The following is a 24,172-nucleotide window of genomic DNA, read 5'->3' on the forward strand; positions in this document are numbered from 1 at the left end:
ATTATTAATATAAGAGTATATATAATAAATTTAATATATAAAGTATATAAAAGTAATTTTTATATATTTATTATAATTTATTTTATTAATTAAAATTAATATTTTAAATTAAAGTATATAAAAAATATACTTAAGTAATAAATATTTATATAACTTTTTATAAATAAATAAAAAATATATAAAATTTTAAAAAAAAATAATATATAATATAATATTTTTTATATATTTATTATATTTTTTTTAAGCTATTATATAATATAAAGTAAAAAAAAATAAAAATATTAAAAATTAAAAAAATTATTTAAAAAAAAACTAATAAAGCTATAACCTTAAAAAGACTAGTTTTATAAAAAGAAAAAAATCTATATTAATTAGGTATAGTAAAAATTATTAAAACTTTATTATTAAGAAAAAAGTACTTTTAGTATAAAAAAAAGAGAAATTTCTCTTATAAGCTATTACTGCCTTTTTTAAAATAAAGCCTTAAAAAATTAAAACTTTAATTCTAGCTTTAATACTTACTTTAAAAATTAAAAAAAAATATATATATAATCCTTATAGCTTATAATATATAAAAAGATTTTTTTAATATTTTTAAAGCCTTTATTTAAGATATAGTAAAATAGTAAAAAAAAGTAAAAATTTAATCTAGGGTAGGAAGCTTATAAAAAAGTAAAAGATCTTATATATTAAAAATATATAAAATTCTAATTAAAAATAAGTATTTTAAAGCTATTTTTTTTATATTTTTAGCTATTTTATTTATTAATAAAAAGCTATATAATATATTATTTTATTATTATATTTATATATAAAGCTTAAAATACCTATTTATTAAAGAAATATAGCTATATAAAAAATATATATAATTTTAATACTTAATAAGCTACTTAAAGCTATTTTTTATATATTTTTAGCTATTTTATTTTATAATAAATAGCAGTTTTATATTATAAGTATAAAATAATATACTTTTTTTATAAAGTAAAAATAAATACTTATATAAGTAAAAATAGCTATATAAAAAATATATAAAAATCTAGTAAAAAATAAGCTATTTAAAGCTATTTTTTATATATTTATAGCTATTTTATTTTACTTTAATTTTTATAAGTAAAAAGCCTTTTTTACTTTTTTTTTTCTTTAAGGCTTACTTAAGTAAAAGGTAAGTAAGTAAAGTAGTAAGGGTAAATACACTAGCAGGGATACTAACTGGATTTTAAGCTAATTATTTACTTAAGTAAGCTACACCTTACCTCTTAAATAATATACCTTATCTTCTTCCTTAAATAAAAAGCTAACTAAACTAGATATAAAATAGTAAATTATATAAAAAAATCTATTAAAAAATTAGCTTTTTAATAGTACTACTTATAGCTTAATGCACTTACTAATAGCCTAGTTATTTATAAGTAAAGATTCTTATACTACTACCTTTTAAGCTTAAGTATTGCAGGGGGAAAGGCACTAGCAGGGATACTAACTAGATTTTAAGCCAATTATTTAAGTGGGTCCTAGGCCCCACCCCTTATTAATACTATACTTAATTAAGGAGAAAATTATAAAAATACTATTTTTTATTTTTTAGCTTTTTTAAGCTAACTAAAAAAGGTATAGCTTAAATAAAAATATATAAAAATCCGCCTAGCTTAAACTATTCTAAAGGTATTATTTTTATTTATAAAAGCCTATATATAGTTAGTTTTTTATAAGCTTAAAAGTAAACTTAAATAAAAGAGAAAAAAAAAATTTTATTAAGTTTTTCTTTTCTCTCTTAACCCTAGGTATAAAGCACCTGTAAATAAGGAAAAAAAAATTATTTTATAATAAAACCTTTATTTAAAATAAGGGTTTAATATAGTAAGGTATTTAAGGTAGGTAAGAAATCTTTATTTAAGTAAAGAATTTAAGTTAGGTAAGAAATCTTTATTTAAGTAAAGAATTTAAGTTAGGTAAGAAATCTTTATTTAGGTAAAGAATTTAAGTTAGGTAAGAAATCTTTATTTAAGTAAAGAATTTAAAGTAGGTAAGTTAAGCTAGATATTTTTATTTAAGTAAAGAATTTAAGTTAAGTAAGAAATCTTTATTTAAGTAAAGAATTTAAGGTAAGTAAGTTAGGCTAGATATTTTTATTTAAATAAAGAATTTAAGTTTAGCTAAATATCTTTATTTAAGTAAAGAATTTAAATTAGATAAGAAATCTTTATTTAAGTAAAGAATTTAGGTTAGGTAAGAAATCTTTATTTAAGTAAAGAATTTAAGTTAAGTAAGTTAGGCTAGATATTTTTATTTAAGTAAAGAATTTAAGTTTAGTAAGAAATCTTTATTTAAGTAAAGAATTTAAGTTAAGTAAGAAATCTTTATTTAAGTAAAAAATTTAAATTAAGTAAGAAATCTTTATTTAAGTAAAGAATTTAAGGTAGATAAGAAATCTTTATTTAAGTAAAGAATTTAAGTTAGGTAAGAAATCTTTATTTAAGTAAAAAATTTAAGGCAGGTAAGTTAGGCTAAATATTTTTATTTAGGTAAAGAATTTAAATTAGGTAAAAAATCTTTATTTAAGTAAAGAATTTAAGGCAGGTAAATTAGGCTAAATATCTTTATTTAGGTAAAGAATTTAAGTTTAATAAGAAATCTTTATTTAGGTAAAGAATTTAAGTTAGGTAAGAAATCTTTATTTAAGTAAAGAATTTAAGTTTAATAAGAAATCTTTATTTAAGTAAAGAATTTAAAGTAAGTTAGATATTTTTATTTAAATAAAGAATTTAGGTTTAGTAAGAAATCTTTATTTAAGTAAAGAATTTAAGGCAGGTAAGTTAGGCTAGATATTTTTATTTAAGTAAAGAATTTAGGTTTAGCTAAATATCTTTATTTAAGTAAAGAATTTAAGTTTAGTAAGAAATCTTTATTTAAGTAAAGAATTTAAGTTAGGCTAAATATCTTTATTTAAGTAAAGAATTTAAGTTTAGCTAAATATTTTTATTTAAGTAAAGAATTTAAGTTTAGTAAAAAATCTTTATTTAAGTAAAAAATTTAAGTTAAGTAAGAAATCTTTATTTAGGTAAAGAATTTAAAGTAAGTAAGTTAAGCTAGATATTTTTATTTAAGTAAAGAATTTAAGTTAGGTAAGAAATCTTTATTTAAGTAAAGAATTTAAAGTAAGTAAGTTAGGCTAGATATTTTTATTTAAGTAAAGAATTTAAGTTAGGCTAGATATTTTTATTTAAGTAAAGAATTTAAGTTTAGCTAGATATTTTTATTTAAGTAAAGAATTTAAGTTTAATAAGAAATTTTTATTTAGGTAAAGAATTTAAGTTAAGTAAGAAATCTTTATTTAAGTAAAGAATTTAAGGTAGGTAAGTTAGGCTAAATATCTTTATTTAAGTAAAGAATTTAAGTTTAGTAAAAAATCTTTATTTAAGTAAAGAATCTAGGTTAAGTAAGAAATCTTTATTTAAGTAAAGAATTTAAGTTAAGTAAGAAATCTTTATTTAGGTAAAGAATTTAAAGCAGGCTAAATATCTTTATTTAAATAAAGAATTTAAGTTTAATAAGAAATTTTTATTTAAGTAAAGAATTTAAGTTAAATAAGAAATCTTTATTTAGGTAAAGAATTTAAGGCAGGTAAATTAAGCTAAATATTTTTATTTAGGTAAAGAATTTAAGTTTAGTTAAATATTTTTATTTAAATAAAGAATTTAGGTTTAGTAAAAAATCTTTATTTAAATAAAGAATTTAAGTTAAGTAAGAAATCTTTATTTAGGTAAAGAATTTAAGGTAAGTAAGTTAGGCTAAATATTTTTATTTAGGTAAAGAATTTATATTTAGTAAGAAATCTTTATTTAAGTAAAGAATTTAAGTTAGGTAAAAAATCTTTATTTAGGTAAAGAATTTAAGGTAGGTAAGTTAGGCTAGATATTTTTATTTAAGTAAAGAATCTAGGTTAAGTAAAAAATTTTTATTTAAGTAAAGAATTTAAGGTAAGTAAGTTAGGCTAGATATTTTTATTTAAGTAAAGAATTTAAGTTAAGCTAGATATTTTTATTTAAGTAAAGAATTTAAGTTTAGCTAGATATTTTTATTTAAGTAAAAAATTTAGGTTTAGTAAGAAATCTTTATTTAAGTAAAGAATTTAAGTTAGGTAAGAAATCTTTATTTAGGTAAAGAATTTAAGGTAAATAAGTTAGGCTAGATATTTTTATTTAAGTAAAGAATTTAAGTTTAGCTAGATATTTTTATTTAAGTAAAGAATTTAAGTTAGGTAAGAAATCTTTATTTAAGTAAAGAATTTAAGTTAAGTAAGAAATCTTTATTTAAGTAAAGAATTTAAGGTAAGTAAGTTAAGCTAAATATTTTTATTTAAGTAAAGAATTTAAGTTTAGTAAGAAATCTTTATTTAAGTAAAGAATCTAGGTTAGGTAAGAAATCTTTATTTAAGTAAAGAATTTAAGTTAGGTAAGAAATTTTTATTTAAGTAAAGAATTTAAGGCAGGTAAGAAATCTTTATTTAAGTAAAGAATTTAAGTTAGGTAAGAAATTTTTATTTAGGTAAAGAATTTAAGGTAAGTAAGTTAGGCTAAATATTTTTATTTAGGTAAAGAATTTAAGTTAGGTAAGAAATCTTTATTTAAGTAAAGAATTTAAGTTTAGCTAAATATTTTTATTTAAGTAAAGAATTTAGGTTTAGTAAGAAATCTTTATTTAGGTAAAGAATTTAAATTAGGTAAGAAATCTTTATTTAGGTAAAGAATTTAAGTTTAGTAAGAAATCTTTATTTAAGTAAAGAATTTAAGTTAGATAAGAAATCTTTATTTAAGTAAAGAATTTAAGGTAGGTAAGTTAGGCTAGATATTTTTATTTAAGTAAAGAATTTAAGGCAGGCAAGAAATTTTTATTTAGGTAAAGAATTTTTAACTTAAACTTATAAGACTAGTTTTTACTTTATAATTTTTATTAATTAAAAAACTAAGCTAAACTAATTAAAAAGGTATTTTTTATTAAGTAAGGTTTTTTTATTTAGGCTTAGTAAATTTTTAATTTATATTATATTTAAAATATATTTTTTATTAAGTTATATAATATTAAGCTAAAGGTATTTTAATATAAAAGTTTTAAATATTTTATAATTAATTTTAAAAAAATACTATTAAAAATTAAAAAGAAGTTTTAAAATATAAATTTTTTAATAGATTTTATTATATTTTTTATATTTATTTTAACTTAAGATTTAAAAAAAAATTTTTCTCTTTTTACTTTAACTTTTACTTTATAAATAAAATATAATTAATACTAACCTTAATAATTAATTTAATTAAACCTTAAAGTATAGTAATAGCTTTATTATTTATTTTTATAAGCTATAAAGTAAAAGCTATAAAGTTATTAAGGCTTAGTAAAATAAGCCTAAGCTAAGCTAAGGACTAGGTTTATATAGTAAACTAAGTAGCCTGCCTCTTACTTATAGCCTTAATTTATATAATAAGTTTATTTAAACTCTAAATCTTTTAAAAATCTTTATTAATAATAAAGGACTTAATGCCTTTTTTTACTAATTTAATATAATACTTTTTTATAATAGCTTACTAAAAGGGGCTAATTAAACTAGTAGGCTTTATACTACTTTTAGCTCCTAGCCTAAAAGTAAGGGATTTAATAAATATATTAAAAGTTAATAGGCTTATTAATATATATAAGTAATATATAAATAAGTCCTAATTAAAGCAGTTAGCTAATATAAGCTATATTACTAAAAAGTAAGATAAATCTCCTTACTTAATATATATTAATATTTATAATTAGCTAAGGGGAAGAGAAGTAGAATTATTTTATATTATATTTATAGCTAGAAATAAGCTCTACTTCCCTTTATTATAATATTATATTTTTATATTTAAAACAGTCCTATAACCTAGGTACTTACTTACTAACTATTAAGGACTATCCTGCTTATATAATAGCATGCTAAAGAATACTAATATACTTATAAAGGAGTCTTAAAGCTTTATAATTGCCCCTGCTTTTTTTAAAGAGTTTTAGATTCTTCTTATTTTTATTTCCTTATATTATATATAAAGATATTAAATATAATAATAAGCAATTTTAATTATAGAAAGATTAGGGGAGAGATACCTTAGCTTGCTGCAGGGTTTAGGGGCGCTTTCTTATCTAGGTGCCTACCTATATGTACTTATCCCTAAGCATCTCATGCAGTAACTCAGCCAGCCAGGGGTAGGAGAGAAAAGAGGTTGCAATGCCATTCCAGACTAAGGACCGAGCTTTCTCTCCTAAACACCGCAAAACTTAACCAGGGTAATGGACAAAGCGATACAGGCGAAGGATTGCGAGAAGGCTTCAGTCGGCTCAGGAAAAGACACGAGGCGTCTGTTTAGGAGAAGGTTGGCCCAAGGTCAGTCCAGCCTATCGCCTCTTGTCCGCATCATGACCAATAAGCAAACAAAAACCGCGGACTATAACAGCGGAATGGCATAGAGGAGGAGGCGACCGTCAATCATCAGACCTCCAAAACTAAATGGGAAAATACCCATTGCTGGGAACGCCCTTGCGACAAGGCACCAGGAAAAGGCTATCGACCTGGATTGGTATTGCTCTTGGCTGTCGAGCCGCCTGCTTAATTTACCAGCAACTGTCGCAAGCCTCCGAACTCAGGGCAAATCAGTTCGAGACATAGCAGCCTTCAATAGTGTTTGTGGCCATGTTGAATCTTACCTTCGCGAAAACCGCAGCTGTGGCATCAACGATGTGGTTGAGCACCTCCAGGAATTAGAGGTATTTGATGACAACAGCGAGGACTGCGAAACCTTCAACGCAATGCAACTCCTTGTTTTCTCAGCCCTGGGGTGGAAATCCATGGTCTACCAGCCGGAATTTAACGTCTGCAGCCCCGATAAGCTGGCCAATCATGACGGCAACGGTCCAGATTCTGGTCTAGTCTTCGACGTGTACAATGTGCCAGCCGACATGTGCGTTCGCCCATTGTTCGTCCTGCTGAAATGCTTCGGAAACCTCCTGCCCGCCCGCTCCAGTAGCAGCACTCAATTTGCAGTCGAGACGAGCAAGACCGCCGCTTCTTGGGCCGCGCTGTACCCAAGCGAGGTGAATGCCTACTTGTTACATACGCTGCTAGGCGTGCGTTTCCGCTGGGTTGACTCGATTGCGCTACATCTCGACTACGACAAGTCAAGTCGCACGCTTTCCATATTCTGCTTTCCGTCAATCTGCGCTTCTCAGCTGGAATCACGCAGCGGCACCATCTTTGCGTTTGCCAGCACTGAGAGAAACGGAGTAGATCCTCGCGCTGACGAAGATGACATTGCTCATCTACTGGAAGAGATTCTCCTGTCATACCGATTGCTATTCGGCCAATGCGAAAAGTCCAGAAAGTTTTTCCGGCTCGTCTTTGACTCAGCCAACTTGCCGTTTCCCCAGCCCGACACCCTTCTGCACGTCCTTTGTGGACAGCGCCAGCTCAGTCATGATGCTTACCATGCAAACTTGCTGCCGAGGGACCGCCGAGTTTATTATGCGGCGCGGGACTTCCCTGTTTTATATGAGAGAGTTGAGTTGCTGGCAAAGGAACTGAGCGGGGGCAGACCGAGGTCAATGTCGGGACTCCTCCGTGATCGACGAGACACTTTACAATTTTGGACCTTTTGGCTGGTCGCCTTGTTTGGGGGTTTAAGTATTTCGCTGGCTACCATCCAGACGATATTGCAGGCTATCCAGATTGCTCAACAAGCTGGAAAGATATAGATAGGCCTGCGCATGGAGTCGTGGTGTTAGACGGTTCCCCCACCTCTCACTTGCCGAAATTACTCCCAATAGCATTACTACTTTATGCATGCAGTTGGGATATTCTATATGGTTTGAACCGCTATTTCTCAGCAGCGATGGCGAGTCAGCGGGGTTTGGCCGGCAGCTAAAACGATCCTGGTGGTATTACTTATGTTTGCAACGTAAGTGGTGGAGTTCTGGCACTTGCATGAGGGGAAGTTCCTCTCTGTCTCTAGCTTAACCGCTCACCGTGGCTAACATTCATCTTATTCCTGCAATGATCAGAAGTTGCCCAGTCGTGGTTTTATTCTTTATTATATTCATTTACTTTGTGTCACTGGTTTTCTTCCCGCCTCATAGAATCTTGCTCCATACTACCCCCGCAGCCATGAGTATCACGCATACCGTGCTCTTCCAGATGAAGGCGGACGTGAAGCCTGAGGATGTGAAAGCGGTTCGTATCATACTTATCCCTCAAGCCTACATCTGGTGCCAAAGCTCACACAATCATCCCAGGCTTGCAGTCGCTTTCTTGCACTCAAGGACAATTGCATCCACCCAACAACAAACACTCCATACATCGCCTCATTAAAGGGTGGCCAGGACAACTCTCCTGAGGGATTGCAGGTATGGGACAACCGTAGTAAGCCTGTAGCTCTGTTCGTGTACTGACAGCTATGGAAGAATGGCATTACCCATGGATTTGTCGTGGAATTCAACTCTGCGGAGGATCGAGACTATTATGTTAAGACGGACCCTGCTCATCAGGCTTTTGTCAAGAGCATTGGCGGCCTGGTTGAGAAAGCAATCGTGGTTGACTTTGCTGATAGGGTCTACTAGAGCTCTGCTTTTATTACTCACTCAGCCACTCGGGGAGATGAATAAGATACACACGCACTCACGCATATATGTTATATATAGTTGTCCTTTATAGTGTTAGTAGTGCTAATACATATTGATGCTTCTTTTACTAGCTTAGATCTTCGTCTCATGTAGTTTGCTTTCTGGTAAATAGAATATATTTATAACTTTATGATTAGTTCTTTTACGTAAGGGAAATTCCGGTTACAAGCTTTTCCAAGTCCTTTACTTTGAGAAAGCACTCTTGATAAACTCTGCAACACGCTCTGTGTTCTTACCCTTATGCAGCATCGTGAAATGATTTGCATCCTGTATACGGCCAATCAAAAGGTTCTCACTACCAAGCAAGATATCCCAATTGTTCCCTCCGAAATTCGTTCGATTTTCAAGAAGCCATCGCATCTCTCGGGGATCGTCGTCTCTGTATTCCGGGCGTTCGGTAGTGCCCTTGCAAAGACCATCCTCGGCCCAGAGTATGTGTGTCTTTGGCGGTGGTGCTTTGCCACCGAGCGCCTTGTCCCATGGCACTGGTTTCCAGTCATCGAGTGCATCGATGAATGCAAGGAAGTGTGCGAGTAGCCAGTCTGGCGCCTTCCCATCTCCAAACAGTCCTAGGCCGTTGACGAAGTCGAAGAGTCGCGGTGGAAGCTTCTCCAGTCCAATCGGATTCGGCGAATCGAGGAGAATCAGGCGTTCGACCTTTTCACCATCTCGTGTCAATCTGATTGCTGCTTCATAAGCGCAAATACCGCCCGCGGACCAGCCTCCCAGATTATACGGTCCATGTGGCACTCGGCGTCTAATCTCTTCGACGTAAAGAGCAGCCAGTCCTTTCAGACCGAACTGAACCAGTTTGTCGGCCGACTTCAGCCAGGGACAAGTGAGGCCGTAGACACAGACTTCTTTGCCAATTGCGTTGATGGGGGCGTATGAGGTGGCGGAACCAGATCCATCTGGGAGGAGAAATAGAGTATAAAGCGCAGACTTGGGGCTGCCCTGCAGCAGTGTTGAAGTTGCCCGATACTGCTTCAGTTCGGCCAGCGGCTCTGGCTCAACTTGTTCCTTGGCAGCTGGCTGGAAGAAGACCTTGAAGGAGTCGTAGTTGGGGTGGGTTACAAAAAAGTCGGCGTCCAGCTCAATGTCCAGCTCTTCGCGGAGGCGGCCGAGCACTGTCAGCGACATAAGCGAGTCCATACCCAGTTCACCAAGGTTTGCATTATTAGTGATGTCAGTAGCGGACACGCCAATCTCCTCTGCCAGAATAGCACACACGTCTTTGCAGATGCTGCCAGACACCGATTCGGGTAAACTTCCGGTTGGAGTCGTGATGGCGTTGCTGGTCATGGCATCCGAGCTGTCGCTGGGTGGAGAGACCATCTCAAAGACGCTTGACTGCTCGGAAGACTGGTCAGACGGGGAACTGGTCAAGCCAAGATGAGCGATGAAATCAGCAAATGTGGCGCAAGCCTCAAAGACCGACGATTCAACGTCCAAATCAAGCTCCTCGCGAAGTCGCCCAGAGATCGTGAGAGACAGGAGCGAATCAACTCCGTAGTCTGCAAAGGCAAGATCATCCTGGATACTGCCCAAGGGGATACCAATCTCCTCAGACAAAATCTTGATAACGGCCTGCAGGGGATCCTTTGCAACCGCCGCAGCAGAAGCAGACTTCAGAGCCGCCTCGAGCTTCTGCGGTTCAATCTGGGCAGTCGGAATTGGTGCCGCCATCTTCTTTGGAGGCTCCGTTCTTACCACAGAACGTGTCTGCACTTGAGGCTCGTCCGCAGATTTCGGAGGTGGCATTGCCGAGTTCAGTACCTTTCGAGAAATACCTTGGAACTGCGCACAGGTTAGTAACCGAAGATTCTGGATGGCTTTGTAGGGCCAAACTTACAGTAATGCTACCGCAGACGCCAACGATCCCATCATCATCGAAGATATAAACGTCTCCGGCATAGAGGGTTCCTTCAACAGGTCGCATCCTGACATATGTGCGATATGTCTGGTCTTTGCGGAACTTCCTCACCATTCTGAACGATTGCCAGCCATGGTTGATGAAAACCTGGTCTTTGGGCGTCTTCGAATGACCGTTCATCAGAAATCCAGCAAGCTGACCACAGCTGTCGATCCACATCGGATTGCAATGGAAACTGCCCTCGTCAACTTGGAACTGGACCAGAGCAGTAGCTTCAAAGTCTTCGGCATCGACAATGGCCTCTTGCATGCCTTTATAAGCCTGACTGTAGTCGACCAGACTGGAAAAGAGCTTATATATCACGCCGGAGGAGAGACGACTGTTGAGACCCTGATCGGCTTTCCCCTTGAGCCACTCGATGCTGCGCTCAACGTAGTATAGGGTACCATCCCAGTTCTTGAGCCAAACCTTGGGCTGCCCAAAGGAGAGTGTGCATTGTGCATGGTCGGCTGTCTTCTTGCCCATGGGATTGATGCTGTAAATGGACATCGATGCGTCCTTTCCGAGAGTTACATCATGAGTGACCTCGATCCTAAGAAGCATTGGTTGACCCTCTTTGTGGACTAGGGCTTTATGAACAACCATTTTCTGGACATCTACCGAGTGGTCTTTGAGATCCACACGATGTTTCTCCAGAATGTAATTACCCAAGGTAACCCCAAAGTCCGTGTATAATGACTATGCTATTGTTAGAGAGATCCAATGAGGCACAAGTGTGGGAAGGATAAGGTAGGAGGGAGGGAGGCTAGATACTTACCGACGTACAAACTCGGTTGCCATTGACAACATGGCCATATACGACTTCACGCAACTGCTCGTTTGTAAATTCGCACTCCGCCGTGATGGTGAGCTTTCCTTTGTCTGCGACCTCATTGACAATCCGATGCACCGAGGCAGTTGAGAATGTCGAAGGCGCTTGCATTGGGGCGGCCGGTTCAACAGGAGGGTCGCCCCGTGTGAGCAACCAGTCATGCACATATTCAATCCAGTACCTCTTGTTATCCCAGCTATAAGCTGGCAAGGTCAATACCTCTTTGCATGCCTCAAAGTCGCGGTGATACTCGTCCCAAGTGATGGACAATCCTCGGCAGTACAAAGTTGCGAGGCTTGAAGTGAGTACCTGCCAGCCGTCTTTTTTGCGCACTAACGAAGGAACAGCGGTGATATCTTGCCCAAGATTGGCCTTGACGAGGTTGGAGCAGACAGTGTGTGGTCCCACCTCAATCCAGGTCGTCTTTTCGGAAATTACGCCCTCTTCTTTGGCTGACTGCAGAATGCCGCGGAAGTTGACGGCTTCTCTGCAGTGACGACTGATGTGCTTTGCGTCAAACGATGGCGTCTCCCCAATGTGGAACGTCTTGCCCAACAGGGGACAACCGATTGGAACGCGCGGAGAGTGGAACGTGACGTGAGAAGCAATGGCCTCGAGTTCATCCAACACTGGATCGACCTGGGCCGAGTGGAACGCAAACGGAACTTCGACCCTCGTGGCCTTGACGCCATTGTCCGTAAGCTTCTGAGCAAGACTCGAGATTTCATCTACACAGCCACTAACGACGGTATCTTGAGGTCCGTTGATGCACGCAACGTCATGAAGGGCTGCATCCAGATATGGCTGGATCTGATCGACGCTGCTTCGGATTGCCAGCATCGCATGGCTTCCTCTGCTGCACTTCTCCTGAAGTAGCCGGGCTCTCATGCCTACCAGGTAAATGGTATCGCTTGCTGTAAGAACGCCCGCGACTTTCAGTGCGGCGTAGTGACCCAGGCTGTGACCGACGACATAAGCCGGCTGCATTCCCAACGACATCCAAAAGCTGGCGAGTGCCATCTGCACACACGTAGTACCCAATTGGACAACGAGCGGCTCAAGGTCGTCAATGTTGGATGAGCCATCAATAAGCGGCAGGATGGAGGGGAACCCATGCCGTTGCGCCAAGCGGTCGTAAGAGTCAATCTCATCTCGAAAGCTGGCAAATTGTAAGAGATGCTGGCCCATAGCGCTGTACTGTGAGCCTTGGCCGCTGAAGGCGAAAGCGACAGGTGCTTCTGTGGATCGTTTGTGATCGTCTCGATTCACCTCTTGCTCCAGAGCGCTCAACAGCTGCTCGCAGTTTGCAGCCGAAATAGCAACGCGAAACGGATGGTGCATCCGGCGAGCGGTGGTTGTATAAGACAGCTTGGCGAAAAATCCCTCTGTTTGCGACTGTCGTCGAACGAAGTCTCTGAGCTTTGCCAAATTCCCCTTGAGAGACGGGATAGACTTTGCGGATATTGTCACCACGTGAGCCGTTCGAGGATCCTGAGATGAGGCGGTCGTTGTGAGTTCAGGATAGTCCTCCAGCAGCAATGCAGTGTTGCCGCCGGCAGCAGAGAAGTTGTTTACAAAGGCACGGCGGATGTTGTTGAGTTCCTCACGCCGCCTCCACTCTGTCACTGCTTTGGCAATATGGACATTGCGTTTATCAAGGTCGGTGGGGAATTTGTGGTTAATCTTTCCCTTGATACCGCAGTGCGGAGGAATCAGGCTCTTCTGCATCATCAACAAAACCTTGATCAGGGCAGTGACCCCAGAGGCAGACTCAGAATGGCCGACGTTGGCTTTCGTCGATCCCAAATAAAGGCTCTCATGGGGCAATCTTCCAGCGGTTGGTGAGGGAGCGAATACTTTGAGAACTGACGCCATTTCAGTCGCATCGCCGGCCTGAGTTCCAGTCCCGTGCATTTCGATGTAGCTGACGTGATGGGGATGGACGCCGGACTCAGTAAGTATCTTGGAAAAGATTTCCTCTTGCGCTCCGCAGTGCGGCCGTGTAATAGAAACAGACTCAGCAGAGTGGTTAGTGTGAGCACCTAGAATGACTCCAAGGATAGGATCATGGTCTGCCACCGCATCTTCAAGCCTTTTCAGGACGACAGTGCCGACTGCGTCTGCTCGACAGTAACCGTCGGCTGCGTCGTCAAACGTATTGCAATTGCCTATCGACAGGAATGTTGTCAGCTGCTGCTGAGTTTCAAGTGGTCCATTTGCAAAACGTACCGGTTCTTGACAGAAAATGTCCGCGATCCAATCCCGCAAAACTGTCAGGGTTCGACATGACATTGGTACCACCTGCAACGGCTGTATCACATTCATTTCGCCAGATGGAGTTGCAAGCTAAGTGAATGGCCGCAAGACTTGAAGAGCTAATCATGCAGAGTCAGAGCCAGAGGCTTTTGTATGGGGGCTTCTGGAATGTTCAACTTACCATGCAGTGTCAACACTGACCGATGGGCCGCAGTATTTGAAGAAATAATTGATCTTGCCTGGTGTAAAGGCTCGATTTCCACCTGAGCCAAGTAAGCATTTGATACACTGGCCTATCGACAATTCGTAGTTCGGGGTTGGTACTTACCTGGGATGAAATATGTGTCCACGTTCTGGCCACAACTGACTTCTCTGTAGTCGTCACTCGTCATGCCGTAAAAGACGCCCACACGGTCACGTTGTGTTGACGGCGTTCTATCAGCAACGATGCCTGCCATCTCAAGCGCCTCATACGCGGTCGCCAGGGCCAGGCGCTGGCCAGGATCGGATTGCTCAGCTTCTTTTGGAGAGATGTTGAAGAACTTTGCGTCAAACAGTCCAGGCTCATTAATCCAGCAACCATGCATGATCTTGCTTGTATTCTTCCGCTTGCCAGTCGGGTCATAGTATAGCTCTGCGTTGTATCTGTCTGCTGGCACTCGTCGATGGACGTCAAGCCCTTGGTAAAGAAGGTCCCAGAACGCTTCAACATCTGCAGATTCGGGGAATCTTCCGGACATGCCCACAATGGCAATCTTGGAGTCGGCTGGTCTACCGGTGCCCGGAGGATTCGACACTGTGCTTACCGCAATGCCTTCCGTGATGCTGTCGAGGACAGCGACGCGCCTCGAGAGCGGTGGCGGAAATGAGACCTTGAGACTTGAGCAAACGCTTGTTGACACTGGAAGCAACGCGCATTGGCCAGTGGGGCCTGCGGCCTCAAACACCTTTTGTATGTTCTCGGCAGCCTCTCTCAAGTCTAGCGGCTGGATGAGAATACCCTCGAGGACGTGTTGTAGTAAATCCTGGAACTGAGCCCCTTGAAGAGGGCTTCGCTCGGTAGAACTTGGGATGAAGGGCAGTTTGCTCGTGAGGCCGCTGACCGATCCAACATCCCGAAGCAGTTGTTCAATGTCTCGGACGGAGAAGATGTGCGACGCATGATACGGAGCATGTACAGCGATCGGCGTAATCTTCAGCTTTCCCGAAAACTGCGAAGACTGTAGGAAGTGCTGCACAACTGCTGGTGGACCGCTGAGTGTCCAGGAATTCTGACCCTTCGCACTGATGTATGGCGAAGACAGAGGGGGGATGTTCTGTTCTATTAGCCATTTTCATATCTAGAGAAGGCATAGTCATAGCAACTCACAGATTCATCATTATACGACGAGATGGCCTTTTCCGCAAAAGCCAGTGGGATCTGTGATTCGGGGACAACATATGACCAAGATGAGGTGCCGGTTGATTGTGGCTGGCCGAACAAAGCGGCAGTTCTGGCAACCAACAGACCTACTCTCAGTGACACACGAACTGCATCGATTCCCGCCTCCACCAGTTCGCCAAGTGACCGCGAGGAACTGACTGCTGCCGCGGCTAATGCTCCAATGCACAATCCGGAGACGTGCGTATCTGGCCCTGTTGGGTACGTTTCTTGGCCGTTACCGAAGTGACTGCGTTCTTGTTAGCTTCTCACTACACCGGCACTGCCATTGGCATTCTCACCTGAAGAAACAGCACAACTGATAGACAGTTGCCAAGGTACTCTCTACCGCCGCATTCTCGGTGTGTTTGTCGGTTTTCAAGACGCGAGAGACAAGGTTTTGGATGCTACAGAAGGCTGGAAATGATTGTCGCTCTGCAGTCGTAAGCCGAGCCACCTCATGTCTCAAGGTGTGATTGACCCGGTCGATGAAAGATGTCAAGTAGGGGCTGTCCTTCTTCAACAGCAGCTGCTGCAGCTTCGAAAGGCTACAGCTACTCTGATCTCCAAAGACGATAACCCGAACTGAGCGAATCTCGGCATCGGATTGGTAGATCGTCGTGCTTTCCATGGCAGACGTTGAATCCAGCATTGCGTAACGCATAAGCCAAAACTGACTCAAAAGGCTGGAGGTCAAGTCCAGCTATCACCCTCTTCGTCGTCCTCCCCGGTGTTTAGATAGTTTAAGTAATATACCATCAGGACAGTGCAATACACGGTGAGAACGAGGTACATTCCAAATCATTGCATGTGCCCCGAAGTGGTGATCTCATTGTCTCAAACTGAGACCCAGCCACCATACGCTTTCAGAGCCCCATAAGGCAGAGATAAAAGCCAAACTTACGATCAGCTCATGCCGAGAACGGCTCAAGATCACGATGCAGCGTTGCGGCCCGCACTGTCGTGTATCACGATGCAATAATGCGCCCGTATTGTAATGTACAACGATGCAATATTGCCGCCCAGCAATATTGCCGCCCGTACTATTGTGTATCACGATGCAATAATGCCGCCCGTACTGGTGTGTAACACGATGCAATATTGCGCCTTTACTGCCGTGGAGACTGAAGTCAGTGATGTGATCTCGGATATTTTTTGAAATGAGGCTGGGACTTTCTTAGAGCGGAATGTCATAGGTTCTCTTCCTTTCACGTTTGTTATTGGCTGTTTACACTTGGCAGGATCGTGTGCGAAACTCTTACGGTACTAGTATCTGTAGTTATCTTCCGATACTATCCAGTTCTGCCGTGGGACTCTTCCATCACCGGAATTGACTAGACCAACTAGTTCCCACCACACCGATTTGTGTCGGCCAGACTTAAAGAACCTCCCTAACTGCAAATAGTAATTGCCCTGGACTGAAAACGGGTGCTCCAAATATAGCTCCGTTGCTCTGTACAACTAACTATCCAACTTGGTCCGCATTCCATACCAACCTAAGGTTGCATGTGATCACCTCCTGTTGTCTCCATGCGTACCTATGTATACCAGGTACGCAGTAACTCTAAATACTGTGGGAAAGTGTATCGTCAGCAGCTATCACAGTTTAGCAGTGTTGATCTATCATATGGAGAACAGGGAACTTGAATCCTGCCTAAATTCAATCCCTTGGGCGACTTCGGAACCTACGCCACAAGATTACATGAAGTGGGTTTTGCACTGTTTAAGTTGAACAGATTTCGAATGTAGGTAGTGGTTGTTTAGGCAACTTGTAGCTGAGATAGAGAGCTGGTCTATAGCAGCTAATTGTAAGGTCTTTGAAAATATGCCACGCTAGAACATTCGGCCATTGGGGCAGTATGTTTATGTCAAGCAGACACACTTACAGGTTACCCGTCACTTACTAGACAGTTCGTATCATACATTTTTAGGTACTATCTGGCAAAATCTTATTGTAGGGATCAAGCAGTGATTAGCATCTATAGGAGCTTCGTATATCTCTCCTAGCAAGACTGACTGTTACACATTCCTGAAGACGCAAGGCAGCTAGTTCCCCATCTTCCTAAACCTTTGTTTTCCCAGCTGCCAAGGGTGACTAGTTCTATTTAGACACAAGCTCTCCATTGTCCAGGAATTCTTCAAAGTAGCCAATGGTCATACTATAGCCATGCGACTGTCAGCGTCTCGCGGGAGGTACTGTTACTTGGTCAGATAGGTATAATGACTCACGTCGATCTTGAAGTATCGGCAAAGTTCTTGTGATCAGGGGCGACCTTTTCCAAGAAGCGTGGATCGGCCTTCATCCGTAGGAAGTCCTCCATCTTCCGAAACACAAACTGCACGATGCAGTCATAGTCGGACAGCTTGGAGAATTCGGGGTCATATAGCTGGAAAAGCAAGGGCCGACTTGTGCTGTCGTTATGGGTCTATTGCATCATTAGCATGTTAGGGAAAGTAGGTAATGTCAGGCAAGAACAAGCGGCTTACCATGTTATATCGCACGATCCCATATTCCTTCATCAGTCCGCTAACTAAAGGAGCATGAGTCTTCGTCATGTACTCTCGATAGGCACTCTCGCTCAGTCCCGGTTTACGATAAGCAGTGATGGTGAGACATAGGAGCTGCTGCGATTCTGGGAGAGGGGAGTCTGAGATGGCCATTTCGGAATTCGGTGTGCTGAATGCTTCGCGTTGAGGGAACAAGTGTGCGCTTGCAAAATCGATGACGCGATCAATGGGCTTATAGCTGAGTTGATGAATTGTTTGGAAGCATCAAGTTAAGAGAAGTCATGAGCATGGCATTTAATAACACCGGGATCAGAGGAGCTGTGCCGTGCGACGCAATGCTGCATTCACCGGAAGCATGTGTTCAGCTGTCTCATGTCCTTCTGCAAGGGGGCCAATTGTGGATACGGTATGGGCTGAGTGACGCATTCGTTGATTCCATCAGCTTGTTGTTATACCGATTGCGGTGGCTTCAGCTGCGATGGGAACTTCGATCACTCACACCAAAAGGCGATTCGCATGCCTTGCATCCCTTGCGTCGCCTCGAATGACGGCTGTTGCTATGGATCAGAAATAAATCGTGTACGACAACGTCTCTCCCTTGTCAAGACCGTCCAAATATTTCGATCCCTCCCAATAGTCTCCGCGTAATCACACAGGAGAAAGTCTCCGCGTGTTACAGGGTATCTTGCAGCACCGGGACTATTCGCTTTAGATGATGCATGCAGTGCTAGCTCCAGGAAACGACACAATATCAGTAACAAAGCGAAACGGAGCTGTTTTGATGAATGCAGAGCTGAAGTAATTGATTACATGTGATGAATGCAGAAGTGCTTCTGATTTCGTTCCTTTTTCGTTTGCTAAGAGGCGAATTCTTCGAGCATGGGCCTTTCAGGGAGAGCTTGGACTTGGAATCCTGGAAGAGATTGTTGTTGATGTTGTGATATAAAAACAGCATCGTAGTAGGAATTTTCACAATCACCTGTCTTAATAGAAATAACACAACGACGCTCGCTCAAGACTTAGATTCTTCAGTACTGGATCCCATTCACCATGAGTCGTTTTGCGTGGGTGCTGCTGGTGGCGAGCCTGTTGCACACAGACGCCTGGGCAAAGACTGTTCGAGAGACTTTGCGCATCACCTGGGAAGAGGGTGCTCCGAATGGGCAGGCAAGAGAGCTCATCCGCACCAATGGGCAGTTCCCCAGTCCAACCCTTGTGTGGGACGAAGGGGATGACGTTGAGGTCAGTGTTCGGCATCCTCAAATCAGCTGTTCTCGCGACATCTAACACAATTGGGCCTCCAGGTAACCGTTATCAATGATATGGCCAAGAATGTTACTGTGCACTGGCACGGCCTAGAGTTCGTACAACTTGATCTCTCATGTTCTTGCAGCATCCGTCGCTAACACAAAACGCCCTTTCCAGTCAGAAAGATACCCCTTGGGCCGACGGCACACCTGGTCTTACGCAACGCCCGATTCAGCCAGGAACAGACTTCGTGTACAAGTTCAAGGCGTCTCCTCCAGGCAACCACTGGTACCACTCGCATGACAAAATGTCTTTAGTTGATGGGCTTTATGGAGCCGTTCATATCAGGTCGGCTTTGCCCCCTACCGCACCTTTTCAACGCTTGAATGCTTACCAAACAGTCTCATAGGCCGAAACAAGATCGCTCTGGACTATGGAGTCAAATAAGCGACAATCAAAAGGACATCGAAGCCATGGAAAAGGCCGCCCGTGATCCAGAATACCTCGTCGTATCTGACTGGAGTCAGTATACTTCCGAGGAATATTGGAAAATATCCACTGATTCTGGTCTTCTTGTCTTGTATGTTCCCCGTGCGGAAATCAGTTCTTGAGCACGATATATCTAACACTTTGGAACAGCTGCCTCGACAGCATTCTGGTGAATGGTGTAGGAGAACTCTACTGTCCGGGACAGAAGTTCCTTCAAAAGGAGCTTGCTCCAGGCTTAGCTCAGAATGGGTTCCCGCCGGGTACTGAGGTCTCAGACAAAGGGTGAGCAGCAAATTCTACCAAGTCCCTTATCGCTCAATCGCATTACATACATACTGACTTGCATGTGTCGCAAGTTGCTTTCCGGCGGATATCGACCAAATTCAAGGCGGCCCCTGGAACATCACCAAGCGCCCGGACCTTATACCCCCACGGGTCCAGGAGGGCTGCGTTGCATCCAGGAACGAGAACGCAACCATCTTTGTTGATCCGTCCAAGAACAACGGCTGGGTGAGCATGCACATTGTAGCCGCCGCCACCATTGCTCAGATTGCGTTTTCGGTCGACCAGCATCCTTTTTGGATATACGAAGTCGATGGCAACTACGTGCAGCCTAAGCGGTTCGTTTCGACCGTAATGTCTGCGGGCGAGACCTTTTCGATCATGATGAAACTTGACCAAGAACCCGGCAAGTACACAATGCGCATACCCAACTCTGGAGCCTCGCAGGTATTGGGCGGTTATGCCGAGATGGTCTACGCAGGCCATGCGCAAAGTCCAAGATCAGAGAAAGCGTACCTGTCTTACGGGGGCAATCCAATCACGCCGGATGTCGAGTTGCATTCCTATTTTCCATGGCAGCTGGAGACGGACCACATGCCGCCGTGGCCTCCGAACAAGCCCCGACCAGGCAATGCTGACCAGGAAGTTCTTCTCGCACTTGGACGCGTCGGCGCGCCGTACAATTACACCATGAACACAAAGTACCTGTTACCTGTCGATTTTCAGAACGACGATCCCCTGCTGTTCTATCCCAACGCAACCCTGGGTACCGAAGATGAGAACTTGGTGATTCGCACCAAAAATGGGACTTGGGTCGATCTTATCCTGCAGGTGTCGACTCTGCCCGGCGACAAATCGGCGTTTGAACATTTCATCCACAAACACGGGAGCAAAACGTGGAGAATTGGCTTTGGCACGGGCGTCTGGAACTACACCAGTGTTGAAGAGGCGATCCAAGAGCGGCCCGAGGATTTCAACTTGGAGACTCCTGGTCTGCGCGATACGTGGATCACAGCGTTTTCCTTCAACGAGGAGGCTTCATGGAGCGTTTTCAGGTACTTTGTTGACAACCCTGGCCCTTGGCTGTTCCACTGCCACATAGAGCTCCATTTGATGGGCGGGATGGGAATCGTCATCTTGGACGGTGTGGATGCATGGCCAGAAGACATTCCAGTCGAGTATCAGCTGGACAAGCCGCACGTAACACCAAATGCTTGTTCTTAGAATTGCAAATATGGCATATGGCATTCGAGTTCTTAGACATTAATTACCTTACCTAGAATTTAATATTTTCTTTCTCTCTCTACTCATATCGACGATGTACCACCAGTAGTCGGCGGCGAAACCAAGAGCTACCACCAAACCTCAAGTGCATAAAAGACATTGAGGGTAAGCATCTCTAGGGCGAAAGGACGATACTTGAACATGAACGGGCACGCTGAACCATCAACAAATATAATACAGCACGGTAGATTTGGCCCACGAACTCGCGCATAAAGTACTTGATAGGTGCAGCACTCGGCTTCGCAGTTTCACCGAACCTCGGGCATCTGGAAGCAGCTAGGCCGCTGAGCCCGCATTCCGCATAACGCCACAAGGGCCATTACTGGCCGCGAATCGGAATGAAGGGGTTTGAATAGGTCAGGAATGTCATACCATACGACTGTCCAGGATTGCATTGTTTTGGTGCATCTCTAGTAGTAACCAAGAAACGAAGCTCCTCCTTTTCGCTTGAGAGAGGTACCTAGCAGAATGGCGTAGCTTGGCAAGCGCTGCAGGAAGCAAAAGCATCTCCCTCGCTCACGATCTTCGAAGCGGGCAGGATGGACGCTTGAGATAAAGGCACCCGCATTGGCAGTCGAAGCAATGTTGTTCTGAGCACGTCCGACTTAATCAGCAGTCATAGACTAAGAAGCTTGGCTCGTGACAGTTGCTACTACAGCATACCTAGTCAAGCGGAGACCAAAAAAACAGGGACTGCAAATTAAATAAGTGCACAATTTCGATAATATCAGCACACAGAGGCCGATCAGCAGATCACCATTGATGTGCGTATAATTCATGCGTTGGGTGTTCAAAATTGCACTTTTCCCTATTATTTTGGTCCCCGCTTGCTAGTCTTCAATGGGCAAGTTACAATCTGTAGTTTAACTTCAGCGTCCAATTACGGAGCGCCCGCCTCCAACGCGTCGCTCTATAGCTACGCCATTTCTGCCAGCACGGCTTTTCCCCTGAGCTTATCGGATCATGCCTCCATTGCTGTTTGCCAACCAGAAAGACTGACCATGCCACCAGATTAGTAGCGGCATGGGAAATTGAAAAAGCGCGAAAAAAAAAAAAAAAAAAAAAAAGAGAGTGAGAGAGAAGGCAAAGGCTCTTCAGAGATATCATTGAACGCTTTCGGCGCAAAAAATCGCCATCTCAGACCAGCTTTCAACCTAGATCTCAAGGCGGGCAATAAGATAATTACCTACCTATTGGCCCTGAGAATAGGTACGAGTGAGAGCGATTGACGTTCCACATTTGGCAGGGATGATTACTTTACGTAAGGTATGTAGAGGATCTCAGGCGGTGCCACAGCAAAAAGGGAAGGTATAGCTGAAAGAGTTGCACTGGAACTGTCACACCTTGAGAAAACTGATATTTGAATGGGCATGGCACAAACAATGGCATAACAAAGGAACGAAAGGGGCGCAAGAATCAATGCAACTGTGGAAAGTGTCTGGTGCGTAGTTCTTCCCATCTACTGTAAGTAGTGTCCCTTCTTCTAGCAACTCGAATGTTTCAGCTGCATTATAGGGTACATTTTCCTTTTGTTCAATAATTGCGAGAAAGAGCACGGGTCAATTATTGCTATCGGAGGTTGTGGGAATAGAGCCCCCCGAGAGTAGGTGACCGTAAAGATGTTCATATCTAAAAGAATCACTGTCACCCAAAGGATTTATAAGTAACCCTGTGATTCAGCAGCCTATTATCTCCGCAACCTCTGTCATGAGTTTCAACTTCCTGAATCGCTCCATATGTGAAGGCTGAAGCGAAATAGCCACTTCCACGTCTCCGTTTTCATCCTTCTTCGATCCGCGCGGCGGCAGTATCACACACATTGGCATAAGAAAGATTTGAGCGACACGTAGCGCCTCACATTTGCCAATCCCGGAGCCCCAGTCGACGTCATATATGCGATGATGCGCCCAACTAGCGATGTAGAAATCGTTCAGCTTCTTCGGCCGCCACTGTAGCTTGCTTGCGTTTTCCTCCGTTTCGACGTAACTTATTATGTCTTTCATTTTTTCGTTCGTCACTCCATCTACACCTCGGCGAATAGCTGCGGCTACCCTGGCTAGCATTTCCATTGAGTTTCCCTCAGCTGCGGCCAGAAGCTGCCTCTTTGCCATACCAATGTAAGCAATCCCAATGGCACAGCCGAGGAAGTCGTCCGGGAGGCATGGCTGGAGCTTCGACCGGATGTTTACCGAAACACCGGTCGAGCAAAGGCTCGACGTGATCCAAGGCCGAAACTTGTGACTCATTGCCAGTGTAGCGCAGCTCCAAATCAGGGCGCAAAGTACATCGTTCGTAGAAAGGAAACGCACTCCAAGCTTGTGGACGAATCCGTTGATGATGACTTTGAGGTTCTGAAGCTTGTGGGACGGTAGACGGTACATAGTGATTGGCCAAGAAGAAAATAGAGGCCTAGGCAACATCGAGCTGAATGGCAGCCGAAGAAGGGATATGATGTTGAGCAGTATTTGCCGTCTGTTGGATATTTTGGTGATCACGGAAGGCTGAGATCGCCTATAAGTCGACTCGCTGTCCTCCAGAATAGCTCTTCTGTTCAGGCGCTCGAGGCGCACCTCTGGAGGCGGGCCAAGTGGATCGCGACAGGATGCTGCCCACATGTCGAACAGCTTAGACAAACCAACGCCATCAAAAACGCAGTGGTGAGCAAGCACCACGAGTATAAAGCCTTCACGAAGACGAGTGACCTCGGCTCGCATGACGGGCCAGGGTGCAACCCATGGCACTTCCGGAATGTGAGGATAGAAGAGAGGTGAGTTGGGAAAAATTGGAAAGGCGGCCATCCTCAGTCTCCCGTAGTCCGGTATATCTGCTCCTAGATCTTCTCGATACACCAGAATTTTGTCGATGGAATCACGTCCACTGTCGAGCCGAATATTTCCTGGCTGGGAATCGTCATCTAAGACGAAAGATGTTATCTGCGGGATATTGACGGCGATCTTGCTCAATCCTTGCTTCAGGGTTGGGAACAACGCTTCATCTGTACAGGGGAAGCAGAGGATTTTGCCAAAATACATGCGTGGAAGGATTTGGTCAAGTGGGGACAAGTACTGCCAGTCCATGATGAGTTTGCAGACTTGTCCAAATGGTCAACATAAGCAAGCCGAAGGGAGAGCCGTAACAAGAAGGATTGGGGACGGACATGCACGCGGTAACCGTGCAGCCTGCGCTCTAGATCTTTCGTAGACTTCCGGGATAGTGCACACGACAGCAACTGAATGAGCGCTCTTCT

At 41.9% G+C, this 24,172-nt stretch overlaps 7 protein-coding genes across 7 annotated transcripts; 4 read left to right on the forward strand and 3 right to left on the reverse strand.

Moving 5' to 3' along the window:
- Positions 1-409: 409 nt before the first annotated feature.
- TRIREDRAFT_112103 (uncharacterized protein) lies at positions 410-5,600 on the forward strand (the record flags this gene model as incomplete). Its single annotated transcript, XM_006969448.1, has 39 exons — positions 410-415; positions 653-672; positions 986-1,006; positions 1,115-1,165; positions 1,355-1,364; positions 1,875-1,878; positions 1,941-1,952; positions 2,015-2,026; positions 2,098-2,109; positions 2,255-2,266; positions 2,338-2,349; positions 2,412-2,419; positions 2,494-2,497; positions 2,569-2,580; positions 2,646-2,663; positions 2,726-2,733; positions 2,763-2,769; positions 2,800-2,811; positions 2,883-2,894; positions 3,062-3,079; positions 3,151-3,162; positions 3,345-3,356; positions 3,607-3,624; positions 3,733-3,744; positions 3,810-3,827; positions 3,884-3,901; positions 3,973-3,984; positions 4,130-4,141; positions 4,250-4,261; positions 4,324-4,335; positions 4,370-4,381; positions 4,444-4,455; positions 4,518-4,529; positions 4,595-4,612; positions 4,675-4,686; positions 4,743-4,760; positions 4,823-4,830; positions 4,988-5,001; positions 5,579-5,600. Coding segments are annotated over 39 exons (537 nt in total), but the record flags the coding sequence as incomplete, so codon positions are not given.
- A 712-nt stretch (positions 5,601-6,312) lies between these two features.
- TRIREDRAFT_112104 (uncharacterized protein) lies at positions 6,313-7,770 on the forward strand (the record flags this gene model as incomplete). Its single annotated transcript, XM_006969449.1, has 2 exons — positions 6,313-6,406; positions 6,641-7,770. 2 exons carry the CDS (start codon positions 6,313-6,315, stop codon positions 7,768-7,770), a joined length of 1,224 nt encoding a protein of 407 aa, XP_006969511.1.
- Positions 7,771-8,179: 409 nt separating this feature from the next.
- On the forward strand, positions 8,180-8,631 carry TRIREDRAFT_112105 (uncharacterized protein; the record flags this gene model as incomplete). The annotated part of the gene is made up of 3 exons (XM_006969450.1): positions 8,180-8,245; positions 8,308-8,418; positions 8,476-8,631. The coding sequence occupies 3 exons, from the start codon at positions 8,180-8,182 to the stop codon at positions 8,629-8,631; spliced, it is 333 nt and encodes a 110-aa protein (XP_006969512.1).
- A 162-nt stretch (positions 8,632-8,793) lies between these two features.
- TRIREDRAFT_82208 (uncharacterized protein) lies at positions 8,794-15,745 on the reverse strand (the record flags this gene model as incomplete). Its single annotated transcript, XM_006969475.1, has 8 exons — positions 8,794-10,491; positions 10,547-11,305; positions 11,385-13,606; positions 13,668-13,813; positions 13,876-13,957; positions 14,023-15,010; positions 15,064-15,364; positions 15,417-15,745. 8 exons carry the CDS (start codon positions 15,743-15,745, stop codon positions 8,878-8,880), a joined length of 6,441 nt encoding a protein of 2,146 aa, XP_006969537.1. The 3' UTR covers positions 8,794-8,877.
- Positions 15,746-17,093: 1,348 nt separating this feature from the next.
- TRIREDRAFT_52476 (uncharacterized protein) lies at positions 17,094-17,866 on the reverse strand. The gene is made up of 3 exons (XM_006969476.1): positions 17,602-17,866; positions 17,344-17,540; positions 17,094-17,273 (listed from the first exon to the last, which is right to left on the reverse strand). The coding sequence occupies exons 1-3, from the start codon at positions 17,773-17,775 to the stop codon at positions 17,216-17,218; spliced, it is 429 nt and encodes a 142-aa protein (XP_006969538.1). The 5' UTR covers positions 17,776-17,866; the 3' UTR covers positions 17,094-17,215.
- A 774-nt stretch (positions 17,867-18,640) lies between these two features.
- Positions 18,641-20,945, forward strand: TRIREDRAFT_124079 (multicopper oxidase). The gene is made up of 6 exons (XM_006969451.1): positions 18,641-18,864; positions 18,927-18,982; positions 19,048-19,218; positions 19,280-19,450; positions 19,510-19,641; positions 19,716-20,945. Exons 1-6 carry the CDS (start codon positions 18,673-18,675, stop codon positions 20,863-20,865), a joined length of 1,872 nt encoding a protein of 623 aa, XP_006969513.1. The 5' UTR covers positions 18,641-18,672; the 3' UTR covers positions 20,866-20,945.
- Positions 20,946-22,601: 1,656 nt separating this feature from the next.
- On the reverse strand, positions 22,602-24,002 carry TRIREDRAFT_112112 (uncharacterized protein; the record flags this gene model as incomplete). Its single annotated transcript, XM_006969477.1, has 1 exon — positions 22,602-24,002. One exon carries the CDS (start codon positions 24,000-24,002, stop codon positions 22,602-22,604), a length of 1,401 nt encoding a protein of 466 aa, XP_006969539.1.
- Between the last annotated feature and the right edge of the window lie 170 nt (positions 24,003-24,172).

The sequence above is a fragment of the Trichoderma reesei genome (assembly GCF_000167675.1).
Source record: "Trichoderma reesei QM6a unplaced genomic scaffold TRIREscaffold_33, whole genome shotgun sequence".
NCBI classification, from domain to species: domain Eukaryota; kingdom Fungi; phylum Ascomycota; class Sordariomycetes; order Hypocreales; family Hypocreaceae; genus Trichoderma; species Trichoderma reesei.